General features: G+C 39.0%; 3 protein-coding genes across 6 annotated transcripts in view; 1 reads left to right on the top strand and 2 right to left on the bottom strand.

The window, feature by feature from the left end:
- The window catches only part of nyap1 (neuronal tyrosine phosphorylated phosphoinositide-3-kinase adaptor 1), a 55719-nt gene extending 47015 nt beyond the window's left edge, over positions 1 to 8704 (bottom strand). The window contains exons 1-3 of one of the 3 annotated variants that reach the window (XM_084731016.1): positions 8580 to 8704; positions 8346 to 8438; positions 6823 to 6881 (exon numbers count right to left, since the gene is read on the bottom strand). The gene's annotated coding sequence lies outside the window, so the exon portion shown is untranslated. Of the gene's footprint in view, positions 1 to 163; positions 692 to 6822; positions 6882 to 8345; positions 8439 to 8579 lie in introns of those variants that run through there. The other 2 variants (XM_084731018.1, XM_084731017.1) reach the window with 2 other exon arrangements.
- Positions 5720 to 9532, top strand: mogat3b (monoacylglycerol O-acyltransferase 3b). The gene is made up of 8 exons (XM_084731019.1): positions 5720 to 6073; positions 6495 to 6585; positions 6783 to 6890; positions 7338 to 7408; positions 8260 to 8464; positions 8593 to 8767; positions 8899 to 9083; positions 9169 to 9532. The coding sequence occupies exons 2-8, from the start codon at positions 6504 to 6506 to the stop codon at positions 9321 to 9323; spliced, it is 981 nt and encodes a 326-aa protein (XP_084587145.1). The 5' UTR covers positions 5720 to 6073; positions 6495 to 6503; the 3' UTR covers positions 9324 to 9532.
- Positions 9533 to 11844: 2312 nt separating this feature from the next.
- srrt (serrate RNA effector molecule homolog (Arabidopsis)) lies at positions 11845 to 20920 on the bottom strand. 2 transcript variants are annotated; one of them, XM_084731015.1, is made up of 20 exons: positions 20808 to 20920; positions 19823 to 19941; positions 19503 to 19631; positions 19274 to 19420; positions 18919 to 19107; positions 17018 to 17187; positions 16451 to 16635; positions 16254 to 16364; positions 16004 to 16163; positions 15730 to 15878; positions 15555 to 15616; positions 15366 to 15444; positions 14136 to 14327; positions 13854 to 14024; positions 13485 to 13638; positions 13025 to 13218; positions 12656 to 12806; positions 12420 to 12512; positions 12226 to 12336; positions 11845 to 12082 (listed from the first exon to the last, which is right to left on the bottom strand). In XM_084731015.1, exons 2-19 carry the CDS (start codon positions 19939 to 19941, stop codon positions 12233 to 12235), a joined length of 2559 nt encoding a protein of 852 aa, XP_084587141.1. In that variant the 5' UTR covers positions 20808 to 20920; the 3' UTR covers positions 11845 to 12082; positions 12226 to 12232. The 2 variants fall into 2 exon arrangements, with proteins under 2 accessions (XP_084587141.1, XP_084587140.1); XM_084731014.1 differs by having other exon boundaries at positions 12237 to 12336.
- Between the last annotated feature and the right edge of the window lie 224 nt (positions 20921 to 21144).

Below are 21144 nucleotides of genomic sequence, written 5' to 3'. Positions count from 1 at the left end.
TTTTACGCGTAAAAATGCCATCAGGCCCCGACGTCTCCTCCGCAATACAGCATCATATTTTCAGTGGCTAATTAGAGTGCGTTTGGGCTATGACAGCTGGTTATATAGGCTAAATAATACCGTTCATGGAGGAAAAAATATGATACTGATGAAGGTGTGAAACCTACCTTAGTAACTCGGTAGCCTATGGCTGGCGCAGAGGCAGACTATGCCGATATCCAGTTGCCCAGGCTCGTAAAAATCAGACAACAACAACAACACGCCGGTTGTTGATGACACAGCTGTCTTGGTAGACGGCAGGGAAGGAAAAAAACGCTTTCCCAGATGTGTCAATTGACGTGGAGATGAAAAATCAGTTATTCAGACGCATTTCACCGGGATGACGCCTTTTCTTGACGTGAAAGGTCTTCCATTTTTATGATAAACAGCATCGCACTGGAGTCTACTACCGAGGCTCGGTGATTGAAAACCATGATGCAATTCAATGCGACGTTACAAAATGTTCCTCTCAGGTGAAACGACATCTTTAAATGTGTTCAAGAAAGGCTCCTGCGCGACCTCGGCCAAAGAAACATGCTCTCAGTTCAGGCATGAAGAGGAAAAAAAACAAAAAAAACGTCAACAGAAAAATGCGCAGATATCCGCCGCCGCGCTGGGTTGGTTCAGGCGCTGGGCATCCTCTGTGTGTGTGTGCGCGCGCGCGCGTGTGTGTGTGTTTGCATCCATATTAATATTCATACAGGACTTCCTCACAGCAGAGCAGAGAGGACCAGAGCTTGTTTTTAGAAGAAGAAGAAGAATGAGCAGTCGAGGTGTCTTTGATTCCAACTGCGAGCGACGACAGGCTGTTATCTCCTGTTTGTTATCAGTGGAGCCAAATGAAATTCATATTTAGGCTCATTAGATGTCCTGGATGGCTTCTTGATAAAGTGGCGGGTGATTTTTTTCCCCCAACTTTAATAAACATTAACTGTATTTGTCAGGACAGTGAAAATGAAAGTCCAACATGTCATATATATAGGCGCGTTATAAAGATGTAATACGGGATAAAATACTATTAAGTATAAAAAGCGCTCTAAATAAACCCACAGACATAAAGTAGGCTAAGCCGTCATAGGAATATTGTTTGACTGTTATCTGGATGACCAGTCACTTCAATTACAACCAAAGGGAAGAGATAAATACAATGAGATCAGTGCGAGAAATGCAGGAGTCTGTATTAAATTATTAGTCTTAAATTATGGATTTTACTTTTTAGGGGTGTAGACAATCATCCTTACGTATACAAATGTGGTCTTCTTGGGGGGAGGTGTCACATGACCAAGTAGCCAACACATGGCCTGTGTGAAGCTGACACGCCCCCTAAAGTCTATGGTAGGTTGTATAGGTGAGGACAACTGTAACAGTGTGAAACGTTGAGTTTTAAAGGTCCAGTGTGTAAGATGTAGGGGGTTTTATAGGCAGAATATGGCTGAAATGTATGTAGTGTTACATTGATAAGAGTGTTTTCATTGGTGTATGATCACCTGGAAATAGGAATTGTTGTGGTTAAGTTACCTTAGAATGAGATGTTTACATGGAAGCAAAGTTACGCCCCTTCCGGTGGACCACTATGACCTTACTGAGGAAAAAATATGATGAACAGTCATTAATGATGATTATCCTGTCTGAATTAAGCCACGAATTACACATGATGTTTGTACATTTAAAAGATAATTTTAAACTCCAAGAAAGCAGCTGTTTGTCATACAACTGTTTAGTATGAAATTGTGAAAATATATAATTAGAAAGACTACACACCCTGTGTAAATACACATTTGTGTAAGCGCAGCGTTCATTTCTGAGGATGCGCACACCCATCGCTCCAAGTGGACAAAGGAATACATGAAGCAGCCATGATACATTTGCGAACGCGTAGTTAAAAACAAGTATATCATGACTTCTTCCCTCCACAAGCTAAAGTTAGCCACTGAGGCTTTGATGTCTGTGTGTTTTCATAGTGGGATTTAGTCACACAAGCAACAGGTCTGTCTTGGTCTGTCGATCACCAGCTGATAAAGCATTTGCTGGATAAAACACACCAGGTCAGATAACATTACAAGGGACAGTGATGTTGGTGTTGATGATATATATTGTGCGCGGCAAGAGATATAGTTCATGAGGGGTTTCAAACAAAACTAAACTAAACCACACCACAAATTGCGAACTCCTTGCATTGTAAAATTATCATTTAAATTGACAAACGTGTGTAATTAATGGAACAACTGAAACAGGAATAAAAAATGATTCGTCTCTCCTTGCTGACTACTGTTTGTATTTATTCCCAACTAAGGTACTATGGGGCGCACCTGAAGGGGTGTGACTTCACCTCTCTATATCTACGAGAGCTCAGGTCCTCTTCAACACCAACATGTTTCTACAGTAGCCCGGAACAAACAAACCAAACACTGGCTCACGTTTTCCTGCCAGTATAGGTTCAGTGATGTAATAGGAGATAAAATACGATTAAGTATAAAATGCACATGAACTAAACCCACAGACATAAAGTAGGCTAAGCTGTCATAGGAATATTGGTTTGACATTTTTTGGACTGTTATCTGGATGACCAGTCATTTCAGTTACAGCCAAGCGAAAGAGATAAATACAATGGGATTTGAGTAAGAGCACGAGTAAAGGAAAACACTACTTTACATTATCATATCCTTTTTTTGTTTAAAGGTTATGGACCATTGTAACTACAGCATACAAATGTGGTTTTTGGGGGGGAGCTGTCACATGACCAACTAGCCAACACATGGTCTGTGTGAAGCTGACACGCCCACTAAAGTCTATCGCAGGTTGTATAGGTGAGGACAGCAGAGAGAGTTAAACACCAAGTTTTAAGAGATTAAGAGTGCTGTCTCTTGAGAAACACACGCCTGTAATCATGTAGGATATTATCAGTGGAATCTTTGGACTATCGCTGCCACAAGAGGAGCTGAGCTGTCCAGCAATGTGCAGAGGTCAAAGTATTAACGCTGAATCCAAAGTCCACATCTAAATATGTCAGTGATTGATTCAGCTTCCTTCAGAGATTGATCAAAGCACTTTAGAGCAGAAAACTGAACGGACCTTTTTCACGGCAGCCATATTGATATGAAATATTGGGTAAACACAGGTGTTACCAATGATACTAATTAAGATCCTGGTCCGTTTAATGTAGCAGAGTCTTTTTCAGTGGGCCAACATCCACAAAGCAGCACCCTGACTCTGTTTGACTTAAATGAAGCAGAACTTTAATTAGAATCATTGTTTACTCTACTATTTCATGTCAATATAACTGCTGTGAAAAATGTCTATTGATGACATAGCCTGTTTGTCTACACTACTATTGTTGTGATGTCCAGTGCAGCAAGTGCAACTAGAGCCCAAAGCTCGAACGGTGGTCGGACACAAATGTCCCACCTCGTGAGAGCAGCCACTAAGAAATGTGTAGCATATAGTAACTCTATCCTTATGTTTTATAGCAGAATGTTTATTGTCAACAAATAATATTTATTGTACTTGGCTATTATTACCTCTGCCAAAGAGGTTATGTTTTTGGTACAGTTTATGTGGGAAAAAATGACATCACCAACAGCCGCTACCTCTCCGGAGCCAAAAACATCACAAAATACTGTTTACACCCTGACCATCAACTGTTTGACCTGTTGCTGTCTGGCAGACGCTAAAGGTCATTCAAAACTTGGACCACATGACTCATGAACAGTTTCTTTCCCAAGGCTATCTTCACTCTAAATCAACATGCAAAACACCGATGTGTAATAATTTACTACATGTGCAATAATATCATTCCTGTGCAATAATACAATTCCAGTGGAAGTTTTAACGGTGCAGTAACCATATTGTTCTTAAGGATATCACACATACTTTCACTTAGTCACTATATATTTATTTATTTGTCTTTCTTTTTTATGTGTTTTTCAATGTGTCTTTTTAACCTGAATGCACCATAGAGGAGTAGCACTCAGAATTTCACTGTATTATTGCACAATACAATTATTCTATTTATATTTCTAATTCTAGTAAATGCTGGTCCAGTTTTCATGAAACTAAATGGAATAGTGTAGCATGGGCTAAGGAAGAACCCATTAAATTTTGGAATAGATATGTATCACGGGGCAGATTACGCAAATTATTTGTCACTTTTGTCAACATTGTGAGATGGGGTATTTGGCCTTGGGGGAGGTCTGCACACTCTACATGCCCTTATAGTTGAGTATAAAACTGCAGGATATAAATAGATACAGTCAATAAATAGCTGTGTCTCATTATCACAGTGTACTTTATCAAAGAAAAGTAAGAATTTTCTAGCCATATTCTAAAATAAACCAGTTTCACAGCAGCCATATTGATATGAAATAGTAGGGTAAACACAGATGGTGCCCGTGTTTAGCACCACCATGACTCTACATGACCTGAATGGAACAGAAAATTAGTATCATCGGCAACACCTGTATTTACTCTACTGGTTCTTTAAATGGCTGCTAGGAAAAAGGGTATATTTACTACTGTACCACCTCATAACATTTTAAATTTTGATTGTGTTATTAGTCAACAAATACATCTCCTATGAGGCTTTGACAGTACCTCTGTGTAATAAGAATCACTTGAGGTTAAATGTTGAAGTCCCCACAGAGGTACCTTCACTTACATTTCCTGAGTGAGCTCTTCTCAGGACTCTGTGGGTGTGTACAAACTGCATTTGACTGAAATCTCCCTTACCGTGTTGTTTTGTTGCATCTTTTAGGGCAGGACAACTTACACTATCCCTATCCTTGTTGGCTGACAAAGTCTGGTAACTAAGTTTGGCAAAGCTACATCCAAACTGAACCTTCCTAGAGAGCTAATCAGCCGGGTAATTAATATCTGTGCAGATAAGCAGGACCTTTAGCAAAATAGACCCTTTTCACAGCAAACATTTTGAGCTATCAAAGCAAGAAAAGCACAGGTGCCGTGCCGTCAGACAGCCTTTTCTGATGAAAAATAGCCTTTAAGCCAAATATTACTCTCCAAAACCACCAGACTCCTTTGGCAAAAACATTAATTTTACCTTGCAGAACATGGGAGTTGCTGGTTTACTTTTGCATCAATCTGTTAGTTAGAGACATCTGTAGACCAGCACCTTCCATATTCTGTGAGGTAAAATGACTTTGCAGAGAGTGGGGGGGGGGGGGGATGGGAAAATGGGGGCATGCAGACCACCATCTACTGCAGGGAGGATATTGACTATGGATAAGTACCTCATATAACCCCACTTCAAAAAATCCAAACTGTCCCTTTAAGTGTCCCAGTAAGCTGTGTCAATGAGCATGTAAAATACCAAAACTGGTATACTGCTGCTACTTATTCGCCTTTCATTGGTGCAGGGTGCAGAATCCCTTCATTTCCAGACAGGCTTGTATTGTGAGGAAATATTGAGTGTTTCACTACGAGCAGCTTAACATGGAGAAAGCATATAGAATTGATTGAAATTTATCAGTGAGCAACAATAATATTTATGTGAAAGTATTTCTTGTAAACCCTAACTTTGTTCTGATGAAACTGGAGCTTGTATTATATATGTTATGAGTTTCACATTTGTGACAGATGACAAGGAGATAAGTAGGCAAGTCTACTTTTTGCATTTTACATGTCAAACATCAAACATCAGAGGAAAACAACAGAGCCATGGCTGTAGCGTCACTGCAGATCCCTTTACGCTGACCAACCGCTGATCAGAGTGACATGTAACCTGATTGGTCACTTTAGTGGCCAAAAGCAAAAGAGACACACCACACCACACCTGACACCAATCAGATCAAGCATATCTCCAAGAGAACGCTACACAAATCCAATACTCACAGTATCCAACTATAAAACTTTGCCATGTTTATCTCTGACATTGCTTACTTGTGTGTCAAAGTATCGGGGGAGTGGATTTGTTATCAGCAGCTTTACATGATCTGGTCAAAGTGCGTCCTGCATTTCATGCTTTTCCTGCACCGGTGAATCCACATCCATTCAAACTAACTTTGGAATAAACCCTAACAAGGTAAAGTATTATGTTTTATGCTCAGCAGTATGACTACAAACATTGATTTAATGACCTTTAGGCGAAGGTGTTTTGTGGTTGTGCAAGAAAGTTTTATTTTCAAGCACATTAAAAATCCTGCTGTCTCGGTTTGCCTGTGTACAAGTAAGTCATTTCATCAGGCTGCTGCATGTTTACAAGTTTTTAGGTCTATGACTTCCCTAAAGGAAGATTAAGATCACAAGCTGAAGTGCTGATTACTGATAAAATCGGATCTCTATCATAAAAACATCTATCATAAATCTCATTATTATCCCAGATAAAGCAACTTTTGTAATTTTTACAGGCATCAAGTATATAACTAATATACCCGTGACCTTTATTGAATGGATGTTCAGTTTAAATATTATCGATTGCTGAAAATTAATGGTGTGGCCTCCAGGTTGTGGGAATGACTAAAGAAAAAACACGGTGGAAGGAGTTTTTAGAGGCAGTAAGTGTTCTGCAATGGGTCCTAACGTTTCTCTTCTTAGGTAAGATCCAACTACACTTCACCTTTATAACCTTAACATGACATTGGAAAATATGTCAAATAATGTTAACTACATTTACATGAGCTAACAAGCTTTTCACTGCATCTGTAAAACAGCACTGTAGTCATTTATATCTGAACTAATGCAAATAATCTCTTTTACCCCCCAATATACGGACAATACACATCCATCGCCAGGAGTGGCTTGTATTATCTTGATAGTGAGTCTTATGTTTACCTCGCTGTGGCCGCTGTCCGCTCTGTACTTCATATGGCTGGTGATGGACTGGGAAACCCCTGAAAGAGGTAAAGGAAATTATATAATATAGTTCAGTTTATTTTAAATTATGTACATGAAAATATTTTTTTGTGTTGTTGATGGACTATTTTCCCATGATGCAGTCTGTAAGAAAGAGTTATTCTGAGCCTGAAAACATGAAAATACACTGTGGATGAGGGTAAGACATCTGTGAATGTCTTTATTTTGCATGTTGCATTATGAGAGAACAGCATCCATCAACAGCACATCCAAAGGTTAATTAGTAAACATATTGTTTTGACTTTATTTTGCCACTTTCCCTAGTGAACACACTATATATTCAACACCTGCTCCAAATTAGTTGTGTAGTATGGAGCTGGGACACAGTCAATGTTGATTTTTTATATACTAACAAAAAAAAGAGTATACTAGACAATTGTAATATGATACATACTGTATACAGCTTTTATGTAGGTGTCTAATGTCTCCACCAGGGGGCAGGAGGAAAGCATCCTTGAGGAAGTGGAGGGTTTGGGAGCATCTCAGAGATTTTTTTCCAATCAAAGTAAGTCTCACTTTGTATCTTTTAACACCTGAATAAGATATGGTGATCAATTTATTTGATGAAATTTGGTTGAATCACACTGATGTGACGGTGATTTAATGTGACTGATCAGTGGCAGAACTATATTTAACTATATGCACAGTTCATCCAGAACAACTCCTATATCTTCTCAAATATTTGGAAACTTGCTGAAATATGCATTAGAGGTTGACTGATTATAGAGCTGGATGATTATTGGCTCTGATATTCAGCATTTGTACAATTTTTGGAATCCTGTTTGAAAAAAAAAATCTGATTAGAGATAAAACAAATGAATTTAAAAATGTACTACTTTGGCTCTGATGCAGCTGCCTGTGTGTCTTTAATCTACTCTGTAGTCTTGCTCAGTGTGCCAATTATGACCATTAATTGGCTCAATCTATAATAATTGTCTCCTTGATTAGCAAAAATCCACATTGGCCCTGAAACACATCTTGGCTGATCCCTAAAAGATATAACATAAAATTAATGTTATATGTGGAAACATGTTCGTAAACAAGTTTACCTAGCCTTTACACATTTATTTCCTATGCATTCCACGGCTATGGGGAAGTATAAAATCCTGATATTTGTGATATTATCTGCTTTATTAAGACAAATCTGCAGATCTGACAATAAGATAAAAATCTCTGTAATGAGCGTTTTATTTTGAAGGCCTTTCATCAGTTCCCCCGGTCAGACACCTTAACTTGTAACAGAGAAATGTATTTTTTTAAATATCTAATTCAAAGAGATAATATGCAGTCAACATGGGTTTGGTTTGATAGTTATCAGCAGAGATGAAAAACTTCATCCTCAAATTTCTTGCTCAGTTGGTGAAGACAGCCGAGCTGAATCCAAACAAGAACTACATCTTGGGTTGTCATCCGCACGGTATCATGAGTGCTGGAGCGTTTACCTGCTTCAGTACAGAGAGCGCTGGCTTTGCTGCGCTGTTTCCTGGGGTGCGATCCACACTGGCGATACTGGCAGGACTTTTCAGAATACCACTCTTCAGGGACTACATAATGAGTGCAGGTATTTATAACATGTTCAACTACTGACATCAACCATATTTAACGCTTAACCCTTCCTATTCCTGCCTTTAAACAAAACCACAGTCTCCATCAGCTGAACTAAACTGCACTCTTACCTTATCTGACCAGGTCTTTGTCCAGTCAGCAAACCAAGCCTTGTCCACCTCCTTTCGAACAGTGGCAAGGGTAATGCAGTGGTGATTGTGATAGGGGGTGCTGCTGAGTCTCTGGCATCCTCTCCTGGACAACACACAGTGGTCATGAGGCAGAGGAAGGGATTTGTCAGGCTGGCCCTAGAGTTTGGGTGAGAATATTCTTAAAAACACAACATGAAATAGCACTTCCAGGGTTTCCACATTTTTCAACTCTTTTTAAACCATTGAGAATGTAATTTAATAGGACATATGCACTGATATCTCTGATGATCTTCTACAGGGCTGATCTGGTGCCTGTTTACTCTTTTGGGGAGAATGACCTGTTTCAACAGGTTATTTTCTCAGATGGCAGTCTAGGTCGGAGGTTACAGGACCTGTTCAAAAAGATTATGGGTTTCGCCCCCTGTCTATTTGTTGGTGAACGCATAGCGGTCATGCCCTACAGGACTCCAATCACTACTGTTGGTGAGTTTTCATTTCATTATTCTGTCTGGAAGTGTAATGTCCTGCACCGAGCCCATTTTTTATTCTATGACTCCATTTCTTCCAGTGGGAAGCCCAATCTCAGTGCCAAAGAGTGTCAACCCCACTGAGGAGGAGGTCGACCACTATCACAGACTTTACATGGAGGCCCTGTCCAAGTTATTCCATGAACACAAAGTCAGTTGTGGACTTCCTGAAAGTCATAAGCTTCGGATCATTTAGACATTTCTCTTCCTCGTGGACCGTGCAGCTGATTTTCTTTGTTGCTCTTAACAAGGCTTACAATATGGATCTGATGTGGTGTTAAACTTGATCTTAAAGGGAACATTTTTGTTTTGTTTTGTGTTTTTTTTTAGCAGATGTGCAATGAGTGTTGGTGGTAAATGTAGTCAACTATAGCAATAAAGTCCTCAGTGTTATACTGAGAAAGAAAGCTGAGTTCTCCTACTCATAGAGTCATACTAGCAATGCCTACATGTACCAGGATTCATTGCAAACTTCTGATACCCACGACCACAATTCCGTGTATGTAACACCCTAGCTTACCTTAGCTAGAAACACAGTATTAGGTGACAATAATACTCCTCTAGCTCACCCCTGGCAACCCTGAGGTTGAGATTAGAAATCCAATCTGAAATAGCCTTTAGTTCCTCTTTAACACCAGCTATATCACTGTCACATCACTGGATGCAGAAAGAACAACAGATTTTGCAGCAGGAGAACTTAGCTTTCTCAGTAAATATAGTACACTCTATTGGATCAGTTGACCACATTTACTATCAAGAGTGACATCCACATGAAAAGTGCTGAGGTAGGTTTCTTCATTCAGACTGTAAATTAAATTATTTAACATGATTATTAAGCTGTGACGCCCATTATGTGTGGATGCTGTACTCGCAAAGCAGTGAAAATGCTGACGATGTCTTGGGTGTTTTTGTCATGATGAACACACTTAAGGATTCGTGTATTTCCATTTTGATCACACGGGGCTGTAGTGGGAGATAAACGCAGGCAAACACCATTTACAATCCTTTTTAAATACAAAACGGTGCTACTCGCTTCTCATTGCAACAGTTTAACAGCTTCAGTCAAATTCTGCTCAGTTGTTTAATGTATTATATAACAATTCAAAACACAGCCTCAACTTGCCCCCACCTCCAAAATGTTACCTTGCGCATGCCCCCCCCCCCGTCTTTGCCCTCCTCATCCTGAACACGTGGGGACACGGTGCAGTATGTCTGCCAGCAGAGCGCGTCTGTTATAATCAACTAAAAGCTGCAACAATGACCACCGAGGCTGCGGACATCGCACTCTTCATCTCTAGGTCTATTTTGTTTCTGTCAAATTGTGTTAAAAACAAGCACAATTTGTTTTAAAATGATTTAAACAAATACCTCATTGAACCAGATGCAATGTGACACAGCAAAGCAACTTTGTGGGTGGAAAGAAGATCCTGTAAGTCATTACTTTGAGAAACTTTCTTAAAATAATGGGTTGGAATTTCAACATATTGACTTAGTATCTTTTTCCATCATAACCTCACAGACTTAAAATACCCATCAACTTTAGAAATGAGAAACATAGATGTGCACTAATTAATAATACAACTGATATATTTTCACCAGTAAGGACGAGACTGTATTGTTAATTTTAGTCAGTGGTGCCACAAAAGCAAATAAGCTTACAGCATACAAATGACCAGCAGGAGCCCTGAAAATAGTATATTCATGGGTTTATATAATTTGATTTAATTGATTTTAGTCTTTGATGTCTTTCTTTTTTTATCATTACAGCATCAATTACTCAACATCTGAGGACATGTAATGGAAAGGCAACATGTGTAAAATAAATTATTGCTTTTGTCAGAATGTGTTTATACTTAAAATTTCATGAACTGCATAAATGAGACCACAAAACGAATGAATGAGAATATGCTGTGGTTTTTGCCGGGGATTTAGATATACAACATGCCTACAGCTGCAATGAATAGTCGATACAAAATTAATTGCCAACTATTTTGATAACTGATCATTTGTTTCAGTCATTTTTTAAGCAAAAAACATTTACTGATTCCCACCTCTAAAATGTGAGGATGTGTTGCTTTTCTTTGTTATTTATGACAGCAAATGATGATTGGTTGGACAAAATAAGCAATTTGAAAATGCCACTTTGGGTTCTAAGACATTCAGATAAGCATTTCACACAATATATTTTGACATTTTATGGACTAAATGAACAGTTGATTTAATTTGTAACTGTAGTATTTGTACATGGTGGTGGTGTTATTTTTCCTCACCACTGCAAAGGCTCCTGCAGATTTCTAGTCAGCAGCAGCAGCAGCAGCGGCAATGACAGCCAGCAGATGTGCACACATGTAATTCAACAGTTTACCCAGTAGAGGGCGACCATTCTTCAGCAATTCCTTCACCACAAGGGTTTGGAGCCCTAAAACAATCATGGGCACAAATGCACAAAAACATACATCCTATTAATGAAATGTTAATGACATGAAAATTAGCTCAAAAGAAAATAAAACATTATCAGAACCTCTCAGTTTGATGCTTATCTTTTAGTTTTTAAAAACCGACCTGACCATCTAAGAATCTGAGGAGACTTCCAGGATGAACTGCTTCTTCAGTATCTTGTCCTGACTGGCTGCTTTTCTGTATCATTTGACTCCTCTGATCTGCTTCAGCTCACACAGAATTTGATTTTATTTGATAAATCATTAAATACATATCAATGTAGTTAGATCACAACTTTATTGAGGACCTGGTTTACAACAGAAGTTTGTTCTAGTTGCACAATAATTACAAACAAAATATTTCAGAAAAGAAATAATCTAATTACTACAGAAAGCAAGCAGAACACAAGACTGGTAGACTGAGGCCTGAAAGTGAACTTTCTAGAAGAAGTCCATATCATCTGGTGCATCCAGGTCACGATATTCAATGATGTTGCGTGGATCACCTCGTGACATTCTGAGATAGTTGAGGGTGAGAAAAGAAATAGAAAAACAAAGATCCAGGAAAGAAGAAGAGAAATTATCATAAAAAAGAGGTTACATTTTTTTTCAACACCAAAAAACTAAGAGAGCTCATATCAAAATAAAGATGAGACGTACAGTGGTCTCACCTGATGTTGCGTGGCTTGCCCAGGTAGCCACCTTGTCCGCGGAAGTTGTCATAGTTTCCTCTGCCTCCTCCATATTGGTTGGGAGGGTAAGGAGGTCCTCCTATTGAAAAGGAGGAGTCAAACTCAACACGGGGGTGGGGCTCTGAATAAAAACACATTTTAAAGTACTGTCAAAGAACGTACCACCGTAGCCCATCAGTGGTGGGCGAGGCTGTCCGAAGCCCATTGGACCCTGAGGACCTTGAGGAGGAAATGGCATGTTGGGAGAAAGCAAACCTGTAGGACAAAATATGACTTCTTTATTTAAGCCTCAGTGCACCACCATGATTTAGTTCATTTATTCAGTGAATCTTTGTTAAAGAATTTTAAAACTTTATTTTGAGTATCTGATCAAATAGAAATATTGTGTCCGCCCTGACCTGGACCAGGAAGAGGAGGCAGCTTCATCTCTGGCAGGGACGGTCTTTTGGCATCCATCAGGAAATTGTTAAAGAACGCCACTTCCTTTTTCACCTCTTCAATTTTGTCTCCGTGCTTGTTCAGGATGTGCTTCCGTACAAACTCTGGCCCCTGAAAATTCATTTAAAATGGAGAAGGTGTTGACATCACAATATGAATCAAGCAACAAAACAATGAATGACAATACAGTAATGTAGATGATGTACGTGTCCTGTAATAATTTGCAGCACAAAAATAAAAATCATCAAAATATGAAGAGATCTAGTCAAAGATTACATTGCAATATCTCAATGTGCTATACATTCCTGAATATTATGTTTTATACTCACTTTAAATTTCTTGCCACTTAGCGGGCAGAGCCATTTGTCTTTCCCCAGCTCTTGAGTGTTGGCAGACACAAACTTCTCCACCTCCTCCTCTGGATCCTTGCGGCCCATCTTCGATGCCTCTTCCTCAGACAGGATTTCTTTTAAACTAAATAAAGGACTCAGCTTCTCCTCCATCATCTTCTGCCACTGTTGCACTATTAAAAATGTGACATGTGTAACAAAGGTTATATAAGAATGATTTAAAGCCACCGTTTTTTAAGAATTAAGAATTCAAATCTGAACAATCAAATTTTGGTCAAATAACACATGATATAGCGTCAAAATGCTACTGGTTGGTGCTAAAAAGGCTGAATCAACATATCAACGTATTTACTGTTTTCTCTTCTCTCATATTTAATGTTCTCTGTTCTACTGTCCTCTCTGCTGCATGTTACATGAAACAGACGAGAAAATCACAGACCTTCTCCATGTGCGATGCGGTTAGGAGGGATGGGTCCTCGTACATGGATCATGCCACAGCGGTTAGGCATTTCATCCTCACTGGGATATTCGCAGGTGTTGTAGTAGTCAATTGAATGCACGATACGCAGATACAAGATCAGACGATCCAAAACCTGGAACACAGTAGATGGGAAACAAAATTCACAAACAATGAATGTCAAGAATTTATTTACTAATCTCAGCAGTTTTAACCAGCCATTCAATGACAGTAAATCATTCCTGCTTTAAAAGAGGCAGAGAAATATATTGAAAGATGCAGATGAAATATTATGTCTTGTTTTAACAGGGAATTGTGCTGCATTCGTATTCATAACCACAGAAATCAAACCTTGGCTAGTTTGTCATCCCTCTCCACAGTCGTCTCTGCAGGGTTTCCCTCCTTGGTGCTCTCCTCAGGATCCATCCCGCTCCCAGAGCCAAGGAGCTCCTCCTCCTCAGCGCTCACCTCCTCTATCAGGTAATCTGTGATGTTCTTCAAGATGGGGTTCTGAGCTGGCAACTGTTGAAATCACAAACCACACATGAACGAATAAATTGAGTTGGAGTGAGAGATCATTTGAGAAAAACCTGTCTAAATGTTTCACACACACACAGACGATCAGCGCTGTACCTCTGTGCTCTGCCCCTCCTCCTGGAACTTGTTGCTCCACAGGTCTCCTTTCTCATCCAGGGCATGAATGAGCTTGGCAGCCAGCTTGATGTCATTGCGGAGCACCTGCTTGTGCTGAGTGATGCCATTAACATTACGCACCCTCCGAGCCAGGTCCCTGTTCACCCCCGGTGCCAGTTCACAGTCTCGCAGCTGTGAAGGGTAAAGAGTAAAATTAAGTTTTAATGGCCTCCGCTGCTAATTAGAAGATTACACATGTAATAAAAACTTGTGCAAAGGACTATCCAAGGCTCCTTTAAGTCCAACATGTTGAGATAATTAAAAAAAAAAAACTTTTTAAATATGTTTTTACACTTTTCACCACAGCTCTGATTCTCAAACATGGTAAAAGATTTCATTTTAGTGAAATAAAATTAAAAAGAGGCAAAATAAAAAAAATGCAGTCTATATTAGTATTAATTGAGTTTGAGTTTGAGTACCCCACAAAATCAAAAACACATATTTTTCTTCTGGCCTGTAGTGTTATTTATCCATCAACATTGTTTTAGTGTGAGCTGCTAAATTAAATCAAAACTACAAATACATTTTTTGTCTTAATTTTCTTGTAATAAAAAGACAGGCTCACATTTTCTCAAGTCTGTCTTATGTTTATCTGTGCATTGCTGAAAAGATTACTAGTTTCTGTAATAATTCTTCATGTCCACACTGTCCCCAGAAACATTCTTCCTTGACATGGTTCCAGTGTAAGAGGTGTGGGACAAAAGGCTTCAGCAGTCTGAGTTGGACAAAACAAATTTCTTTGTACAAATATAATTTCTCTGTACTGCAAAAAGAACAACAACAACAAGTTCGGCAAATTATCTTGAGTAAGCAGGTCATGATTTCTGGAATGAAACTGCTTTCTTTTTTATTTATGAACAAAACTCTATTCAAGCCAGATATAAAAACAGATTCAGACTTTTTCATCATGAAAAACTTTACTTAGTGCATTTGGAGTAAAAAAAAAAAAAAAGATTTTACGTATCAAAAAAGTGTAAATGTATGACATTTTCTTATTGTAAACATCAACACTTTTGGATACAGGAAGATTATACAGGGTCACTTCGTTTTTTTTTTTTTTACTTTCACGATTCAGACGGATTGAACTATTTGGAACCAGTTCTCAATTCCCATCTCTAACTATGACCACTTGAAAACAGGGGTATCAATAGCTGAGACTGACACACTTACTCGAATATTTTGAAGGTTCCAGCAAACTTCCTTGATGTTGACGCTGCGGTCAAACGTGACCCAGCAACGTCTGAAAAACCTGTAGCAGGATAGAGTTCATTTGAACATTACTGTCTAAGTGTGTGTGTAACTAAATTAATCGAACAATCATCAGATTATGAAGTTAAAAATAACTTTTTTTAAACCAACCTGCGCTCTGGGTGAGGGTCAGATAAGCAAACACGCAGAAAGCCAGGATATCGCCGGCAAAGCTGAGAGAGAAATAAATAAGAATGTTGAGTTCAAACAAAGATACAAAAGACTGTGACCCTCAGTGATTCTACATCTGCTGGGCCATTAATGCTGCCGCCTGTGTTCAACTCACAGCAATAATTTCAGCCTTGGAAATGGACGGAGCGATGCTCCTCATGAACAGAGAGCAGGTCCTGTGGAGAGGCCGCGGCCTGGGAGAGTCATCTTTTGGCTTCTTTTCTTCTTTCTTGTCCTCTTCAGCATCATCCTTTGGTTTCTCCTCTTCATCATTAGAAAAGAAAGAGACAAGTATTGGGAACAACTCTTTTGAGTTACAGACAATGTCCCTCTGAAGGTTAAAAAAAATAAATAAAAAAAAATCAGATGCTATGAATTTGATTCCTCACCTTCACCCTCCTCTTCCTCCTCATCCTTGTCTTCCACCTCATCCTTTTTCACAGGTTTATCAGAGCAGTTGGAGTTTGAGTCTGAATCAGAGTCAGAGTCACTCTCCGAGGCACTGCCTTCATCATCACTGTCTCCGCTGCGCTTCCTCTTTCTTCTCGCCTGATAAATAAAAATGAGAGCAGTGAGGGCGATTTGGATGCTTGCAGTCTCTTGTTAGCAAATAATTTCAATAATGGAGGCAACACTTACTTTCTTGGGTTCAGGCATTTCTTCTTTGGCAGCTTCTTTCTCTCCCTCCTCTTTCACATTCTCCCCTTCAGTTGCAGCAGCTCTTTCTGTGCTGGCTGAGTCGCTCTCCTCCTGTGGCAGAGTTTACCGTCATCAGCAAAGGATGGTGAAATCTATACTGCTCTGAGGTAACAAATATAACAGAGAACAAAATATACCTTCTCATTTTTGTCTTTCTCCACTGAAGGTTTGCGGTCACTGTCTGAGGTTTTGAGGTCCTCTCTCTTGGGAGGTTCAGTGGCTCCTGAAGCAGATACCGGCTTCTCCCTTTCTTCCTCCTCTTCACATGGCAGGTCCAAGATGCGAAGATCATGATCCGTCCCTCCCTCCATCTTTATCACAGCTGAAGGCAAGCAAAAGGAAATAAGGTCCAACATTCTACAACTAGTATCAGTTTACGTGTATGCTATATTTGGAATATTTTCACTGCTCTACTTTGCCATCAGACAGCCTGTTCCATTGGGAAACTGCTGTTATATAAGCCAGATATTGCTCTCCACATAGTAATTTTACCTCTCAGAACACAGAAGTTGTTGATCTACTGCTGCCTCGCTTGTTTGTGTTATTGTGTGACTTCTATGTTTTAAAAGATTAATTTGGACTCACTGAAGTCACACAATAATACAAACTACTAACAGATCGAGGCATCTACTGTAGATAAGTACCTTATTCAACCACAAACCGAATAATCTGAGCAAAACCTTTCAATTAGTTTTAGGCCTCACCTGCATCCAGAACCTTGATGATGGCTGGGGTCTGCTCAATGTCCAAGGAGACATTATCAAACCAGCCATTCTCTATCAGGAACATGAAGACATTGAGACGGTTGTGCAGGGCACTCTGTGCCTCTGCTTTAAGCCGGCTGGCCTCATCTGGGTGATATTTGGACCTGAACCTGTGTCCAGAGGTGGGGTCCACAAAAAAGCGGGGAGGGAATGATGGGGGGTTGGGATGAACGGGATGTAAAAGTTAGAGAACAAATACATATTATATATCTATGTTGCAACTGTGGTGTCACACAACTGAGAAAACACAGAGAAATATGATTTATTTGCATATTACAATTTCTTTTTCAACAATTTCTACAATTTATATTGTTTTGGATCCAGATTGTTGAGTTGTTTGTTGGGAAAATTTATAAAAGCCAAATTCAGTCAGTGGAAGTATCAATACATATATACATAATTATGATTTCTGCATCTTGTGTAGCCTAGTCCTTGTGTTAGGTCAGTGTGTAGTTTTGACTGTGTGAGTATTGTAGCCAATTTATGCACATTATTAGAAAGTTTGAGATTAACTCACCAAAAATTAAGGGAAAAACACAACAGAAAGATTATAAAATTAAGCATTCACATATTCAGAATTTCACATTAAAAATGTTGATCATTGAGTGGACTACAGTTACCTTTTGTTCTGCCAGTTTATTAACAAATAAATACAGAGAAGGGGGTCTCTTCTTTGAAAATGCGCTCCACTTCACCTCAATGGTGTGTCTGTATACACACAAATTCGGTTTTGGAATTCGATTTGATCCGAATATAAAAAGAAAATGGTGTCGAAAAAGCATAAAACAAGAAAAAAAAAATCTCCATGCGTGGAAGACTGCTTGACTGTCTATCTAAGAGCCCTGATACTGTGTGTCTAAGAGCAACTGCATTGTGCGCAGTGCATGCCCTTGCTGTCTAACACCGATTCTCGCTGATGAGTTCCACTTTCTCTCATCTTCAAAAAAACGTTGTCAACGTAGTAGTGGGAATGAAGGGGGGAAAGAACTGGTTATGTCAAAACAGAACAATTTTGCATGATACCTGTGAAATAAGTGTAATAAGCATTAACAGGCATTATACAACTGTAAATCATGGAAGGGTTAAAATATCAGATAAGAAAAAAGAAAATCAACCCAAAACAATGGGAGACTTTTTGGTCAAAGCTAAATGTAACTAAACAAAATATGTATTTGTATCTTCCATCAACGAGACTGTGAATGGAATTTATAGACAAGAGAGTTTAATGGTTTCCTGCACAATATAATGATGAAGGCGAGGTTGTTAAACTAAGTGTGACTTGATGACTTAGCGAGTCACTTTGTCAGATACAGGTTTTACTAATACCAGTGAAACCATCTTGTTTGATTATTTATCATCAAACAAAACAATGTGTGCACTTAGGCTGAATTTGGGTTGATTTCCTTCTTCAATAAACTACAGGTATTGTGAAAAAAGAAAAAGAAGAAAGCCACTAGTAACAACTATGATTGAGCCTGGTCCCAATAGGTGGGTGGAAATTACCTTGGGATATTTTAACACCTGAATCATATCAGAAGGCTCAAATGGAGATATTACATTATTTATATTATTAAATACATTTCACAATCTAATGTGTCATGAATGAGCCACCATAGGACCAAGTCCAACCTATTAGACTGGTATTAAAAAAATACAATTATACCTAAGAGAATAATCAAAAATAATTGTGAAAAGAGAGGTACTGAAAAGAAAAATGTGATGACAACTGCAGATTAAATGACTGTAATTGTTCAATGTCAATAATGAAGAACAGTAAAATACATTTAAACATAATAATAGTTGTGATTAGGGCTTCATAGTAAAGGCAACTGAGATCGTACCACTCTTCATCTTTATGAGCCAAAAAGAAGTCCTGCATCTGCTGTCTGCGGAAGTCGATCTTGTACTCATTGTAGCGTTTGACTGCTTCAGTCTCGTCCACAGAATCATCCAAGGACAGCAGGAACTCCTTAAAACTCTTCATTATGGGAGGGGGTGGACCCAAATCCATGTCATGGATGTTGCCCAGCCTAATAAAACGAGAGATGAGTTGAAAGGAGTTTTGGATGGTCCAGCAGAACTGATAGCTTTTTTATATCTAATACTTACAGAAATCATTGGAAATTTAATACTGAATTTTTAGAACAACATTAACTTCAAATCTCAGGCTCATTTCCCACTGACTCTATATCTTACCTTGCCTGAATGGGGATACCATGATGAGGCTGCATAAGATGCAAGTCAGGATGGCCCCAGTGCTGAGGTGGGCCATAGCTGGGCCCTCCTCCACCACCGTAACCCAAGTCGTATCCCCCACGATAAGGGTCTCCTCCATGGTCATCCCTGCCAGGAACAGATAAAAGAAAATAAGAAAAAGCAGATACCAATGGCAAAGACTGTATATTAGTGTTCCTGCTAATCTCACCAGTCTCTTCTCATGCGTTTCTGTTGGGGACTCATGTCATGCCTTGGCGGGGTGAATCTCTCCCTGCGACCTCTGTCATAATCCCGGTACTCTCCACGGCTACGCCGTTCCCTGCCTCTGTCCCACTCCCTGAGAAATTGATAATATGAAATATTAACCTGCAAAAGCACACTCAAATGAACAAATTAATTTCCAAACTCAGTTCAACTCAATGTGAAAATGACAGAGAGCAACATGTTGCAAGTTTGTTAGAGATGGGATGGATGTACTGGGTCTAAAACAGGAAGTCCTCTGAGCTTTCCCACATCTCTCTTTCTTACCTATCGTTCCAGTCATCTCTGCGCCTGTCTTCTCTCTCTCTTGAACGGTCATAGTCACTTCTCTCCCGTCTGAATTTGTCCCTTCTCCTGCGATCATACTCATCATCACTGTCTCCCATCTTCATGAAGAGGCAAAAGCAAAATTAAGTCACAATATGGCACAGTAATATCAGTGTTATAAATAACCTTAATGTCATGTGAAAATATGTCAACCTATCCTTTAATCTATGCTTTAAAAAAAGGGTAACATTACTGAGATGAAGAGCTGCAATGACTATTTAATTGGTCAAGCAATAGAAAACAAATTACTAAATATTGTAATCATCAATTAATCGTTTCAGCCATTTACTAAGCACAAATGTCAAATATTAGCTAGCTGGTTCTTCAATGTATGGATTTAATGCTTTTCTTTAGCGTTCATGATAGTAAATGAGGAGTCTTCAGGTCTTGGACTGTTGGATGGACAATAGAAACAATATGAAGACGTCACTTTGGGCTCTATGAAATTGTAATATGGATTATTTCACTTTTTCTTTGTTACATTTACTGGACTAAACGATTAATTCCGAATATATCGTCAGATGAAAATAACAGTAGTGTCATAGTAGTTACGGAGACGGCTACCATAGATTAGGGTAAGGTTAGCCTGCAGCTTTGACTTACTGATAGCATATGACTTGTATGTCCAAATTACCAATGAATTTTAGATTGTAACGGTGGCATAATAAATAAATGCGTGTGGCCCATCAGTCAAAACTGTTGGGATACGTTGTTGTTGTCGTGTGTGTTACCTAATGATAGCGAGGCTGCTATTAGCTAGCTAGCGTTAGCTCACATGCTATGTTAACTAGCGAGCTAGCCAGAAATTTAACGTTCCGGTCCGTCTTAATGCAAGAGACTATTCAGCTTCTACATCAAAGAACAGCCGCTTTCTGGCTAGTTTAACTAACATCAGTAAGTTACAACATAAAGGCGAATATGATACCTTAGAAATTATTTGCTTGAGTGTTGTGCTCTTCTGCTTCTTCCTGTTCCTTGTCTTCTTCTTTATGTATTTTTTTTTCTTTCTGGCGGCGCTAGGAAAACAACAACATGGTGCATTATCGCCACCAACTGGTGAGTCTATGAAGTGCGGATCAGAATTTTATCCGTTTTCCCTTTTATCTGTTTGTCTGTCTGTCTATCTGTTTATTTGTATACCTAACCGTGTGCCTTTATCATATATATTCTTTATCCGACTTTTTGATTCCTCAAAGAATTAATATATTTACTCAGAGTGAACTTTTCAAACCCGAGACTCATGGATGCACCATCTTACCAAA

Source organism: Lutjanus erythropterus, chromosome 11 (assembly GCF_056507025.1).
Source record: "Lutjanus erythropterus isolate fLutEry1 chromosome 11, fLutEry1.hap2, whole genome shotgun sequence".
NCBI lineage: Eukaryota > Metazoa > Chordata > Actinopteri > Lutjaniformes > Lutjanidae > Lutjanus > Lutjanus erythropterus.
Note: the sequence above shows the minus strand (reverse complement) of the source record. Positions and strands in the feature narration are given on the sequence as shown.

Excerpts from the sequence above, each read along its gene's own strand:
- srrt (XM_084731014.1), bottom strand. The coding sequence starts at position 19,941 with ATGGGAGACAGTGATGATGAGTATGATCGCAGGAGAAGGGACAAATTC. Across the intron at positions 19,108-19,273 it reads GGTATCCCCATTCAGGCAAG|GCTGGGCAACATCCATGACA; the intron begins GTAAGATATAGA and ends TCGTTTTATTAG. Across the intron at positions 16,636-17,017 it reads CATCAAGGTTCTGGATGCAG|CTGTGATAAAGATGGAGGGA; the intron begins GTGAGGCCTAAA and ends GCTTGCCTTCAG.
- mogat3b (XM_084731019.1), top strand. The coding sequence starts at position 6,504 with ATGACTAAAGAAAAAACACGGTGGAAGGAGTTTTTAGAGGCAGTAAGT. Across the intron at positions 6,891-7,337 it reads CTGGGAAACCCCTGAAAGAG|GGGGCAGGAGGAAAGCATCC; the intron begins GTAAAGGAAATT and ends TGTCTCCACCAG. Across the intron at positions 9,084-9,168 it reads GACTCCAATCACTACTGTTG|TGGGAAGCCCAATCTCAGTG; the intron begins GTGAGTTTTCAT and ends CATTTCTTCCAG.